At 43.0% G+C, this 15,035-nt stretch overlaps 1 protein-coding gene across 1 annotated transcript in view; it reads right to left on the bottom strand.

The window, feature by feature from the left end:
• Positions 1 to 735: 735 nt before the first annotated feature.
• Positions 736 to 15,035, bottom strand: part of ADARB2 (adenosine deaminase RNA specific B2 (inactive)) — a gene marked incomplete at both ends in the record, with an annotated part of 479,363 nt that continues 465,063 nt past the window's right edge. The window contains 2 exons of the mRNA XM_081300315.1: positions 736 to 912; positions 2,692 to 2,870. Of these exons, the coding sequence (XP_081156441.1) occupies positions 736 to 912; positions 2,692 to 2,870 (356 nt within the window). The remainder of the gene's footprint in view (positions 913 to 2,691; positions 2,871 to 15,035) is intronic.

Raw genomic sequence — 15,035 nt, 5'->3', positions numbered from 1 at the left:
AGAGCAGGCATAGCTTGGTTTGCAGCACTCAGTAAGACTGTGGAAATGGATTTCTTGCATCGCAGTGGTGGAGCACTGGTGCCTAGGGTTACTATTCCTCTGCATGGCAAGAATGGTTTTCATTTCTCTGGTCTTATTTTAGTTGTTCTCTGATATTGTGCAACTCAAATCCTTTTTGAAAAGAAGTGGAGAGATCTAAATGAATAATGAAAATAATTGAGCATTCCTATTGGTTTCTTTGGGCTGGGGGTGCCCATGGCTTTTCTCTTTACTCTTGGCTTATCTTGAAGTGTCACATCAATGTGTGCTAATGAGACCCAAACACATCATTATAGAGGCTCATAGAAGGGAAGGGAAGCTTAGGGGATGGTGTAGGAGGCTGTTTCTAACTAGTCACGCTTTAGTACCACTTTTCAAGGCTGCATCTAAGCTCCTCACACCCAACTAGAGGTTTTTCCCCTTTGATACCACCAAGAAGCGATGGAGCCAAGCAAGGGCACTTTAACCTCCAGGCATGATGGACAGGACCGTGGAGGCTAGCAGCCTGGGGAGAAGCAACAGGTCCCGAATTCAAACCTAGTAGCTCCTCCACACATTGTACACTTGTGTGATTTCTGGAACACTGAGGGAAAAAGAATGCTGAGAACTGATGGACACACCACAGGGCTCCACATGTGGCTGCCTCCTCTCCAGGTTTCTCACTCCAGTCCAGTAGCAAAAGAGTCAGAGAGTGACTCAGAGAGTTAGTAGGAACTGGTCTTGCTCTGGAGGTTTCCTCACCCAGGTGCCCAGACCGGCTTTCTGAAAAGCCTTAAACAGCTGTTGTTTAACAGACTGGTAGGTGTGAGCCCCCAGCTTGGCCTCACAGTACATGGATGGCGTGTCTCCATGGCTTGGTGTCCATGTGCTCAGCTGCGGACAGAAGGAGAAAAAAGAAATTAACCACCAGCACAAATAGGAGCCTCTACCAAAGGAGTTTTTAGCCCAACACCAGCTCTTGGGCTCAGTGTTTTCTTTTTCTTTCTCTCTTCCTTTAAAACAAAAACCCAAAATATTATAAAAAGCAACTGTGGTGCTAGTGACCCATTCCTATCAGGGAATTCTTTGGAAAACTCAGTTATGAAGAAAACTTCATCAGAAGTGTGAATGATTTAACAAACATGTAACATATAATTTGCCTCTTATTAAAAATCTAGACTCTGTTGCTCAAAGGTAGACTGCTTGCCTGGAAAGAATGAGGCCCTGGGTTCAATTCCCAGCACAAGAAAAAAAAATCTCAACACTGTTTTTTCTTTCTGGAGGAGGATTAGGGGCTCAAAATGGGGCAGTGGCCATGAATGACTATGGGAATAAACATCATGGCAGGCAGGAAAGAGGAAGGGCTTTGAGTTATTTTGTTATTTGACCAAAGGACAAAAAAAAAATATAATGGGTTCCCTATCAGCCTTCTAAATTGTAACAGGCAAAGCTTTGGAGCCCACATAAGGCAGGAGTCAAATATGGCTTCAATTCCCCCATTGAGGGGAAGAGGGGAGGGCAGGTGGGTGATGGGGAGCCCCAAATCACACTGCAGCATCTTCTGGGGGAGAGTTTGTAGATCAGCATGCCCATTCACTGGCCGATGTCCTTTTGAGCATGAGGAAAAGAAGAGGCCTAGTTTGTTTAGTAAGATAAAATCAGTGCTTCTCTAGAAGTGAGACATGGGAAAGTGCCCCAGCAGCAGGATGCCAGGGCTGAGACCCTGGGTCAGAGCTGTAGGATGTCTGGCCACAGACCCATGTCCATGTGCAATGGCTATGGCAGAGGCAGAAGCCACTGCTAAGCTCAGAGCTAAATATGCAATTTTCAGTGCTCTCTAAATTGGCAAAAAAAAAAAAAAAAAAGAAAAAAGCAAAAGAAAAGAAAACAACAACAACAACAACAATAATTAAGTCTCTGTGCTTCTCTGCTGTTCCTTTACTGGTTGCTACATTGGCTGTAACACTGTTTAACACGGTTACTTCTATTTGGATTCATTGCCTGAGTACAAAGTATAGAAAATTAAGCCAAACATTTTATTTATTTATTTCTGGTTATTCTTTCTGTCTTTCTTCCTTCCTTCCTTCCTTTCTTTCTTTCCCCCCGCTTTGGTTACAATCTACTATGCTTTGGAAGCACATGAAAACCTACATCTCCATTAAAACTCCAGAAATACAGTTATTTCCTTATTTCTAGAGGAGGAAGCAGGTTCTGAAATGGGTAGGTTTCAGGGCTGGGGAGAAATCCTGACCCTGAAATTCACTACTTGTGAAATTTTGAGGAAAATTATTTCACTTTCGTAGCTTCCTTATATCTGAATATATTAGGAATAACACCAAGGATAGTATTGACTCCAAAATGCTTCCTTGTGCTTTTCTTATGACACCCTGGGTACAGCGGGTGCAGGGCCTGGCCACACTGTGTTCTGCAGTAAGCTTTCCTATGTGACCTCCCAAGCTCCCACGCTGCTAGTCTGGGGACCACACTTGGGTGGTGGAGTCTCAAGTCTACGGGGACATGCTGAGTGACCTAGGCAGTGGGGAGGAGAAAACACTATGGGAGCTGGTTTTTGTGTCCTACATCAACCTCATCACAGACCAAGTAACAGTCCCTGGCCACCAGCCTCATCCTATTGCAGCCAGCTTTACCCCAGAGAGGACAGGTGCGACCTACCCTACCATACAGCCGTGCCCATCGGGCAGAGAACACGTGCTTGCAGAGCCTGGATGAGCCCCCGCAGCTCCTCCTGCCGGTGGTGGCATTAATAATCTCCAGGTCCGCGTTGCCCACGACCCAGTTCACACTGAAGTGGGGCGACTTCCCTGGCTGCCGGGCCTCTGCATAACTCACTCCTGTCAAGAGAGAGATAGGAAGCAGCAAGCATTAACATCCCGGCCCTGCATGGGCCTCCCTCGAGAGCGCATCCTGGGCGGTGACCCTAGTGCAGAGTCACACATGTCATTCCGCTTTCCATCTTCAAAACGAGGGCAGTTCACGTTGAGGTGATTGTACTTGTAAGACTGGAAGGTGGAAATCAAGCACGGCCCTGAGGATAGTTTCATGCTCAAAAGTCACTGCTGGTCTCTGTTTTTAACCTTTCAATTTAAAGGATTTTTATGGGCAGTTTTGTAATAATTAAAACTCAGCCCAGGTTTTTTCCCCTTCTCTAAATGTTTGTTGAGTGAATTAATGAACAAACAGAACCACGTATAAACAAGTTAAGAAAGTGTGTTTATTTGGCACTCACTGCATGCCCAGCCCTCTTCAAGGTAAAACACTGGGTGGTAAATAATACCAGGCAGATCCTTAGGCTTATAGTTTAATTGATAAGGAAAAAACCCCCACTAATATAAACAAGAGAGATATATGAGTATGGGAAAACAAACAATGCAGAAATAGCACTGACTACAAAATTTGCAAGCCTCACTGCAAAAATAAAAATGAGAGGCCCCTTGTCTGAAAGTTATCAAGAGTTTTAAGACCACAGCAGAATATGAATCCAAATGTAGGTTCTACTAAGCTCAGATTCCTGGGGTGAGTCATGCGTCCATGAAACTGGTGCTGCCAAGAAGCATCCAGATTTTCCAGGGAAGTCCTTGTCTTAAGGTGAATTTCCCCTTGTCAGACTGTCCACTGTGTCTTTGAATTGGAGTCCACCAACCTGGTGGTCGCAGCCTCCTACAGCAGAGTGGAGGGAGAAAGCAGAGCCCTCTCACTTTTCAGTCTGGGGCCAGCCACACTTCTCAGCTCCTAACCTCAGCCCAGTATCAACTCCTGCCCAGCCACCCTGCAGTGCTCCCCCTGCTGATCAGGACTTCCTGAAGATGCTGGGTGAGGTGTCTGGTGAGCATGTGCCTGGCTTTCCTCTTCCAGGGACGCCATCCTGAGGATCCTAACCGTCTAATATTGTGGTGCTGCTTTGCTTCCCATATGTTGTCTTTCTTCTTGCCTCCTGAAGGTTATGTTTGCCAACCTGTGACCTTGGGGAGGTCCCCATGCTGCAGTAGTTTGGAGGCGAGATGCCCCAGATGACCATGGCCAGATGGTTTCCACGTGCTGGACTTCCTTGTGGCAACCCTGTGTGTAATAGATTTGACCCTCATCATTTCTAGAGGCTGTGCCATATGGTCCAGTCTCTGCTGAGTCTCATGGTCCAACCATAAAAATTAGTAGAGAAGGAATTTAGTCTCTGTTCACTCCAAGAATATTCTGGGATGTTTGGTTTGTAACCCAGAAACCCTGGTCACATGCCTCCTATCAGTGCCTCTTGAATCTCTCACCACGCCCAGGGCCCCTTCAGCATCTCCATGATACCTTCCCCAAACTCAGCCCAGCTGGACCTCTTGGCCCCCTTGTCCATTTTCACCTTATGAAGGTCGGTCCTGACGATCTAGCCCTGCCCATGTCTCCATGTGCCTTGGGTCCTACTTTTCAGCAGGATGAATGAGGGAAAGGGATGCAGCAGAGCCTCTCAAGTACAGACCCTGCATCCTGGAGAGATGGGAGCCTGCAGAGAAGCCAAGAGCTTTTGGCAGGTACACTGAGTTTAGGCCACTGGGATGGCTGCTCAGAAGTCCCAGCCATGTGTTGCTGATGTTGGTAGAGGAGCCCAAGTTTTGAGATAGCAGTCCAGGTGCCAAGCACTGGCTAGATGAGCACAGTGCAAGTCCTGCAGCAGACTCCCCGTGTGGGAACTGTTCCCGTGCTGAGTGGAAGCTCAGCACACAGTGCCTTTGTGGACACAGCCTTCATTTAAATTCTGGGGAAGAGCCCATCAACTCAGAGCTGCAAAGCCACAGACCCCAGGATCCTTCTATGTCCCCAGCTTCACCCCGGGGCCAGGGGCTTCTTGGATAGAACAGAGGCCAGTCTCTGAGTACACTGACATCTGAGTTTTCTGTCTGCCACTTACACAGCCTGGACTTCAGACTGAAAGTCACCCTTGACCTTCCTCTGGTCATGCATGGCCAGTGTTGGGTGTTTAGGCTGATTCTATTTGTGTCAGCTTTTTCCTAGAAGTGATTCTTTGTGGCAGCTGCCCACCCCTGAGAGCTGGGCAGAGGGGACAATCTGGCCCATTGGCAGCCATGGGCTGTCCTACTGGGCAGGGACCACCTTGGCAGGAGGTGGCAGCTGCTGAGGTCAGGGATGACTGGGTACCAAGAGAGACGGTCATTGCCCCAGATTTATGCAGCCAGGCTCAGCAGCATGGCTGCCTCCTTGTCCTCCTTCTCCTCTCTCCTCCCCTCCCATCCCTCTAGTCTCTACAATGGTCAGGGCTGACCACTGAGGCTCAGAGCTTGGCTTTCTCCAAGGTGCTAAACTCTGACCTCAGAGGAAACCCTGGAGTGCCTGATGTCATCATGGGACATGCCCGGCTCCTGGCAGGGCGCGTCGCCTCCTGCCCTCTTCTCTGTGTGTCAAAGTGTTGCTGGCTCTCAGCGCACAGACACCTGCTTTGGAGAGGGCCCAGCTGCAGCCTCACTGGGCTCTGCTCCCAACATCTTTGGCTGCCAGCCTCACGGGGGCCCAGATAGCACTGGGAAGGCAGCCATGAGGGTGCTCATGTCAACTTTGCATGCGCTCTGCTCCACGTTGTGGGGGGGGGGGGGCAAAAGGGAAGGAAGGAAGGAACACAGGACATGCTGCGAGGGAAGGTGTGGTTGATGGGCCCCTGGGATTCCACTTGCAGACAAGGCTTGTGCCTCAGGAATCTGGAGACTTGAGTCCAGGCTCATCTTCTCTCTGGGACCCTTTTTCTTTTTCTTCCTTTGCTTTCTGACAGGGTAACTTTGTTTCACAAGGTGATGTGAAGATCAAACAGGACAGATAAGAGCACTTTTAAGGCATCAAGTATTATGGACATTGTTATTTCCATCTGGAGGAAGATTTAAAGGTCACCTCTAGTTTGTTTAGTGCTTTCAAAGTCATGCAGATCAAAAAATGTTCCCAGTTACTCCATTCACTGGAACAATTAGGTAATAACCCCATTTACTTAGATACACCTAATTATTTTGGGGAATGGAGAACTCATTGACCAAAGGCCAGGATGTCTTTTCTGTTAAACATTTTTGTTTTCATATGTGTTTGTTCAACATATGGCCTTAATACCTCTGTAGGAGACCTAATTGTCTACTTATACTTTGAGCCTCTAGTTTAAGGATTATCTCCCTTCTGTCCTTTGTTTGCAACAACAACAACACAAAAGACTTTCCAAAGCAACCTGGAAGAATGACAATCTCACCATCCACCTTTAAAAATAAATCCACCATAAAGATAAAGCACTTGGAATGTTTACTAAATATTCATGCCAGCAGTACAATTTTTGACATCACTGTAATTAACGATTGCTGCTGATTATACCCAAGGAGATGAAGCCACTGTGCCAGACTCACTTGAATCTAATATGTAAATTTACCAACATACAACAGAACAAACAATGACCTCAGAGAACATTCATGTCAGTCTGACGTGATATTCTCTTTCTGCAGGCAAACCCCGCACAGATACGAATCTCCTGGTCACTGTGATGGAGCTAGGGATAGTAGTTGTATTGCCCAAACATTGACCAGCACCAGGCTACTTCTTTACTCCAGAGGGATGAGTCCTCCTGGAAACAGGTGTGAAAGCTCTGGGGTGGCTATCTTTTCCTACCTGTCATGAAATGCCTCTTGCCAATCTGTGCTACTTTGATTTGTTTTTTCTATTTTCCTGTTTCAGGATGATTCTCTCCATTTCTCCCTTGATCTTGTATCACATCAACATATATAATTCCTCAGCTGAGCTGATCTTCTGGATATATATTAACAGGATTCAGTAGGTGGCCCCTAATTTACTTGTTTATTTCATCCTGGAGGAGATTCTTGGTTTCAAAGGAAACTTCTTCACATATAGGAATGACCTCACTGTTTCTATATTGATTTTATCATTTTATATTGACTCTCTGGGTGCTGTTTCGTAATTCCTGCCTGTCAACATGTACCCAGGATCCTCCATGGAGCGTTTTCAAGAGCTCATTCATCCATTTTCTCACACTGTATTTGAGCCTTTTCAGGCCAAGGAGCATTGGGATTTTGAAACTTAGGGCCCAAACTGTCTAACTCAGTGTTGAATCGTATGTGATATCTAGATGGTACTGGACAGGATGAGAACACGTTTGCTCAAATCTGGAAATGAAAATCTGGTTTGTATTTATGTGTTTAATTGTGTTTTTTTCTCTCCATGGTTAGGCACTTTGAAAAGGAAAGAAGAGTGTAAATTCCTGGGCTATACTTCCTGAAGTAGACATCAGACATGAAATGATTTAAGACTAAACTGGAGTCCCAAGGACATAGTAAATGACAGTCCCAGGTGTACCTGACTAAGACCTGCTCCACATGTTCCTCAAGACAACACATTAGCACATGCCTGGAAATCTAATGCACTCAGAAAGTATAATAGCACCTCCCGTCCCCACTTCACAGCATGAAGCCCCTCAGAAGGTTCTTCAGCTGTCTGCCTCCAGTGAAAGACAGCAATGGGTCAGAGTGTGACAGCTGACCTGGTACCCTGAGTCCTGGTTCAGATTTTAGGGGAGCGCTTTTGTGGTCTGAGCCCAGAAAACCTGAACACTGTGCCAATGGTGTGCCAAGAAGAAAAGAATGTCCTCATCATGAACCCATGACAGACCAACACTCAGACACCGCCATGTGATAAATGGCGTTGGCTTAAGTCTGTGGACTTCATTACACACCCATTCTGGGGCCTCCTTTTCTTCTCTGTAGATCGCCCTAAATAAGGTTCCGGGCACTTGTTCCCTGACAACCAGAAATTAAACCAAATCAAAATAAAACTAAAGGGGCTAGGGATGTGGCTCAAGCGGTAGTGCGATCGCCTGGCATGCATGCGGCCCGGGTTCGATCCTCAGCACCACATACCAACAAAGATGTTGTGTCCGCCGAGAACTAAAAAAAAAAAAATAAAAATAAATATTAAAAAAAAATAAAACTAAATAGGAGCCCTGGGAAATTTGCCATTAGTAAATTTTGTCTTTAGTGAATTGCTTTATATCACAAGAACAATACTGCATATTTTAATTTGGTTTCCATCTGTAGGGAAAATTATACTCTAACTGTGTAGCACTGTATTCAGCTTCCTTGGCTGCTGTTAAACAAATTGCTATAAATGTGGTGGCTTAAAATGTCAGAGCTTTACCCTCTCGCAGTTCTGCAGTCCAGGTTTCAGCAGGACCCTGTTCCTTTCTCTGGAGGCTTTGGGGGCGACCCCTCTTGACTTTTCCAGCTTTTGTTGGCTACAGCCATTCCTTGGCTTACGGTCACATCACTCCAATCTTGGCTTCTGCCTTTGCCTGGCCTCTCCCTGGGCTTTCTTATATGAGACTGCATGGAGGACCCCACTGAGATAGTTCATATCTCCTCATCTCATGAACCTTAATTTAATCACACCTGCAGGGACCCTTTTTCCAAATGAGGCAATTTTTGGGTCCTAGGGATGAGGACTGGGTATCTCTGGGGGCCACTATTCAGCCTAGAACAAGTACTAACTCTGAAATTTGGAACTCGGTTTATGAACCAAGTGCAAACTCTTCCTGGAGGAGGAGTCCTGCCCTCTGGGCCCTGCTCTCTGGCAGAGTGGCAGGTTTGCTGGGAGAAAACAGGTATCTCTCAGATTGCCTCCAGCCAGACTCCCTCTTCTTGAGGTTGATGGCCTGGGCAGAGGAGAGTTCTGTGGATGCTCTTGAGCAGAACAAGGGAGGAACAGAGCCACAGCAATGCTGCTCTCTGAATGCTGAAGGCTGAGGCTGCCTCCATCGGGCAGGATCCTGCACTTAGAGGCTTGTGCAGAAAGGGCAAGAAAGGGGGAAGAAAGAAAGGTGTTCCTGAAAACCTGTGTCACCTAGAGGAGGAACAGGATCTAGCACTGTTTTTCCTCTAGTAATTACTTCCAAACAGTCTTGGAAATAACTCCTCCTCCTAATCAGTTTCTCTATCAGAATAGTCTCTAAAGGAAACGTGCTAAAGGAAGTTTGCTCAACCTGATACCTAACCTAGAGGTGTGTTGACACTCATTGATTTGTAAATATGTCCCACAACCTAGTTGTTTTTTGTGATTTTTTTCCTAGAGTGATATCTTATTTCATGGTAGATCTGCATGAGAATAAGCTGGTCTCTACTAGCCTTGTCACAGAGATCCTGTCAGGTTCACTAACGGATGGAGATGGGCCCAATGAGGTTGAGTGCCCTGTCATTTTAGTGACACAATCATGTAAATAGGCTGGGCTCTGGAAATAAACCAAGGTCAAATATCATGTCTATGACTTCCTGGAAGAATGACCTGGAATCAGTTAACAACATGTCCCTTTTCCTTCTCCTCCCGCCAGCTGCTCTTAGATTATTACTGTTGTCACTGGGACCCCTGCTGTTACTCTGGCCATTATTTAAGAGCAAAGAGAGTGAATCCACAACTGATCCATGAAAATGTATTTAGTATGGCTCACATAGCTATATAAAGATGCCTTACTTTAAAAATCCTTATTTACTTTTAGCTGAAAAAGGCATTATATAAGTGAGACATTATAGCATGTCTTTAAATAGCAAGTGAGCCTACTATATTTAAAATGTAATTCACTTTTCCAAAATTAAATTTACACAAGACATTTCAGGGATGTAATTTTTACATGAATCGAGGCAAGTCTATAATACAAAGTAGCATTACATTTAATTTTGTGAAATGAATGGACTAGCATGCTTCCAGGCATGTGTGGAATCATAAAGTTGCAGGAATAGAAGAGACCTCCTGAATTTTATATGCTGTCAGATACCCTGGGGGTGCTCACCCGCCCCCCCCCCCCGCCCTCCCAGACACATGTAACGGAAGTAGAATTAGTAAACTTATCATAAATTTATGGATTTGGGGTAACCAAGTACTAACCTGTATTAATTAATTTTATTCATTATCATTAACACGAACATCATCAATTGCCAGTAATTTTATAGTTACTGTCTTGTCTTAATAGAGCGTATTCAATGGAAAATATATGAAATGTGCAGCAGAGTTAGGACTGGGGGCTGATAGTCGGTCCTCTCTGTGGTAAGAGGGCATTGACAAGGTCTCTGGGTATTTGAAGAAACAGTCTTTTACAGTCTGTTGCTCGCTGCCTTTATCCACTAGTTAATGACAACCGAATGGTCAAAGGCATGTGATTGAAGGGTGTGTATCACAAGTCACCATGCTGGCTGCACCCCATGAAGGCTGTGTGGGACAGTGAATGTCACTGGGCTGGTGAGGCTGGGCATCTTTTTTCAGGAGAGCTTTTGGCTCTGCTGATATTCAGGTATGGTGTTACTAGAGCCAGTGGGATTGTGACCTTATTCATGAGGCTAAAGGACTCCGGTTTTCATTCCACATAGTTTGAAGTGCCTAGACCCATATCAAAAGATGTGAAATTTCATGGCAGGAGAATAAGTTTGCATTTAAATTTTTTTTTAACCAGATAATAACATTCTTGGTCCCTGTAAGGATTGTAATTATTTCAAAAGATGTGGAACAAAGGAGCTTCATCAGAATATGGTCATTGTGGTTTGAATTTGTTTTTTTCTTGCCACTGTAGTATCCAAGATGTAGTCATAAGCCAAGTTTCAGACCAAATGAAAATGTGAACGATTTTCCTTGCTTTTTATTCTGCATTATCTATTCATGGTCATTTTTCTTACGCTCAAGTAGCAAGGAGGTGGAGTCAGAGTCTCTCAATTTTTGTCTTCCTGGCAATGTTATTTTTCCCCCTTATTTTTGAAGGATACTCTTACCAGAAGCAAGATTTTAAATTGAGGCTAATTTTCTATTAGCACTTTTAAAGATGGCGTTTCCTTCCCCCCCCTTTTTTTTTGGTTTTCCAAGAATCAGCTATGAGTCTGATATAGCTCCTTTAAAGGTAATCTGCTGACTACTGACTACTTTTGAGATTTTGTTTTTGTCCTTGATTGTTTTCTTTAGGCAAATGTTACTGCTGAGATGAGGATTTAAAGTTTTCCTCTTGTAGTAGGAGTGCATCTAGATCTGCAGTTTCCTGTTCTTCATTTGTTGTGGAAAGTTCCTTGCCATGATTTCTCTAAACCTCAATTCAGCTTCATCCTTTCTCTTTCCTTCTGGAAATCCTATTACCTGTGTATCCGGTTTTCTCACTCTGCCTTTCACCTCTCTTTTGTGTGTTTAATTGTGTGTGTCAACCTGGCTAGGCTGTGGTGTCCAGTTGCTTAGAAAACTACCAGTCTAGAGAATGCTGTAAAGATATTTTAGAGGTGATGACCATTGAATTCTGTAGACACCGAGTAAAGCAAATTGCCTTCCACAATGTGGGTGGGCCTTATCCAATCAGTTAAAGGTCTTAAGAGCAGAGGTTGAGGTCTCCTAAGGAAAAAGAAATTCTGCATTCAGATGGCTTCTGGACTCCGTGCTGCAGATCCCACTTCTAACGAGATTCCAGCCTGCTGGTCTGCCTTGTGCATCTTAGCTTTGCCAGTCCCTAGAGTTTTATGAGCCAAATCCTTAAAGTGTGATAGTAGGAGCAAATGTGACTCCATTTTGTTTTATGACTTCATCCTGTAAAGCAACCATGCCAAGTAGAAGAGTCATGACTGGAGCAAGATGTTCTTTTCCTTTTGCTATAGAAACCTTTAAGAACATGGAACTACCTAATGGAGTATTGTTTCTGTAACTAGGGTAACGGGGCTCTGTTTCTGTAACTGGGGTGACTGGGCTAACTGTGATTGGTTAGGCTTCCCTCCGCTTGACTGAACTGTCCCGCTTCTGTAACCTGGCTTGCTTGCATTGGCCAGAACCCCTGAACATCCCTTTTGCGGTTTTCAGGCTTATAAGGAGTACCCTTGCAATTGTTTGGGGCTGATCAGGGGAACAGCTTTATGTTCTGGTCAGCCGCCACCGGTGTGCTTCAATAAAGGCTTGATTAGATTATACGTGAGTGGTCTGGAAGTCAGTTTATGAAACCCTGGGACAAAGCTTTAACTATAACAAAAGTATCTTCTGTATCTATCTATTTATATATCTATTGTCTATCTTTCATCTCTACCCCTTTAGTTCTGTTTCTCTAGAGAACCCTAATATACTTTCTTTTCTGCGCTGCCAGGTTGCATTCTAGAAGTTTTCTTTGGAACTAAGCTCCAATTTCCTAGTTGCCTCTTTTTGTTTTATTTTTTTCTACAATAAACTTACATTTTGCTTCTTGTTTGTTTGTCTTCCATACTGAGATGCCATTACCCAGTTTGGATTTCTGATCATTTCATTCATTTCTTGATTTCCAGTGTAGGATTGGGCTTGGCACATTATAAGTAATCAATATGTATTTGTTGAATGACTAAAAGGATGTCTGGATTATGTTGATAAGCTCGTTGATGTTTGGATGAATTAAATGTATCAACAATTGAAGTATTTTCCTCAATCAGTTATAAAAGGACAAAAAGCCTGCTCAAAAGTTCTTTTAAAGATCACACATTTTATACAAAGCTTTAATGAAAAACTTGTTGCTTATCCATCATCTAGCTATATTTGTTGGAATGTAAAAATAGCATTACAAATTACCTACCACCTGGAAAAAAACATATTTGCTATCACCTCAGTGAATTATTTTGTAAAATACTATTGATCATTAATTTCAGAAATTTCTCCTGAATTAAAAGAGGCCTGACATTTATATAAGATTCTTCAATTTAGTTTGATAATATTTTAAAAATCTGAACTCACACAAAGATATGAATATAAGTAGCATCAGAGAGGCATCTAGAATGCAAAAAATAGAATGGTATTGGGTAAAATTTTTCAAGTTATAGTTGGCGAACATTTTTATAAGTAACAAACTTCTGATTAATTAAGTTGCTATGCAACATGAATGTCTGAAGGATCTTCTGATAGTCATGCCAACTATCCAGTTTTATTATTTCAGGAAAATGTGTATTATGAAGAAAGAAGGCTGATGATCTATTTTATCACCAATACTGTAATGTCCATCACATGAACATAGGCCAAGAGTCTTTAATAGCTCATGGTTTTACCAATCAATTTTCTGGACCTCCCTCTCAAGTTTCAAGTTCATTGCCAAGATCTTGTTGCATACTTTTAAAAAAATCATACGGGTTTATCTTTGTTGTGAACAAAGAAAGTTCAGGATTGAAAAACATAACCGTTAAATAAGCCATTGACTTGAACAAAGAATTTATCCATCCTCTCCAGATTTTTCTCTTTGATGTGATTTATTTTTTCTTAATGAAGAAAAGTAAAATTTAGACGTGAGTTTAAGAGTTCACAAAAGCATATATCCTGAGCTTGGTAGAGCAAGGTGTCAAATTCAATTTGTTTTATGTCATATTTTTTTCTAAAAAGATGAGTATTCAAGTTCAGATTTTTATTAATTATTATGCTTATCATTTTATTTTCGCTGAGTTCATGAGAAAGATCAATGGCAACCTCCTTTTGGGTATCTGCTCTTGAGTGACAGTGCACCTTCTGCTGAGGAATTCTGGATCTTGATAGCTTTTCAATGGGCTTCTGGTCCTGAAGTTTACCATAGATTAGCTGGGAGTGTGCAGAAGTCCTCAAGTATATCTTGCAAGAATATTAATATGCACCTTATGACTGTGTCAATAAGGGTTTCTTTTTCAGCTTGGCTGCTTCTTTCTAACCCCAAACTGAGTAAGCCATATATAAATTGCAGGCCTTCATTCCACTAATACATGAGCTTCATCTTCTCAGCAGTTCTGCAAACTGACCTTGAGGAAGCTTTGAGCAAATTTCATTGGCTTGTTTGAGTGTGCTTTTTATTATTGTCTTTATCCAAGACCTCTCTCCTTTTTTGCAAGACATTCTGATGATTTCCTTTCAAAATTTGCATGATTGGTTTTTAAATATCCATCAAGACCAATGCAGTCACTGTTTGGGGGTTGGGTGCAGGTGAGATACCAAGGTTTAGGCTCATTCGCGTTTCTACAATAGTGAAAATCATGTTCTAAATAAACACCTAAGCACAGACTAAAGCATTTAGTCAGAGTGGCCTGGCTGTGATGGGGCAGATGTCACCTGGATGAGAGGGTAAAAAAGGGGTCTCAGAAGCTTTGCTGTATGTCACACCACCCAACCATGTCAGGCTACTCTGTATTTCTCTTTGTTGTCTTTTAAAAATTCATTGATTTCACACTTAAAGAAAAAAGATAATTCCTATTTTATTTATGTTGATATGTTCTTGGATGAATATATCATTTAAAAAGAGCATATCATGGAGGCTGGATGCCCAGACAGTAATGTGCTGGTACCCAAAGGAGGCATAGAAGCTATTTCCTTGACAGTGACAACCTGGTAACAGTGGTTGTATTTGTATTTTTGATTTCCTTGTTCTTATGAAATTTAAATAATTCTTTATTAGTAAATAAACACAGAAGAATGTGGACAACCCAAATAGCTAAAATCATGAAAAAAGAACTTGTAACTCATCCAAATAGATGCAAACTCAAATTTAACTTGGAAATCAATCTAAGAACTACACTACATTTTGGTGGGCACCCAATATGAGAACGTTTTCAACTAGTTCCAAACCAGCCACGCTGGGTCTTGTTCAGAGCTGTTCTGGCCATTCAACCACAGTAAGAAGTTGATTTCAAGAACATATGGCAGAAAGAAAGAAAGGAAAAATGAAAGCAAATAAGAGGATGAAGCTGAGCCCAAAGTAATATTTTAATCAGAATTGCTGAAATTATTGACTGTTTAGACTCTACAGAGTCAGAGTTGGAGGCAAATCGTTCAGTTCCTTGCTTGCAACAGGCGGGTCCTTTGTATTATCTCAGAGATCATGAGAACAGTGGGCAGAGAAGAAAGTTCAAGAAGCTTCAGTGGGCTGCCTTGCCAATCCCACACCAATTTGCCATTAGTTACATGTTGCCATCTCTTCAGCTAGTCTTTCTTTGCACTGTTAATTTTTATGTGATTAAAAAAATAATAGACATCTTGGGCTGGGG

This window comes from Spermophilus citellus (genome assembly GCF_964194105.1).
Source record: "Spermophilus citellus genome assembly, chromosome: 6".
NCBI lineage: Eukaryota > Metazoa > Chordata > Mammalia > Rodentia > Sciuridae > Spermophilus > Spermophilus citellus.
The sequence above is the reverse complement of the archived record's forward strand: the minus strand, read 5'-3'. Positions and strand labels throughout refer to the sequence as shown.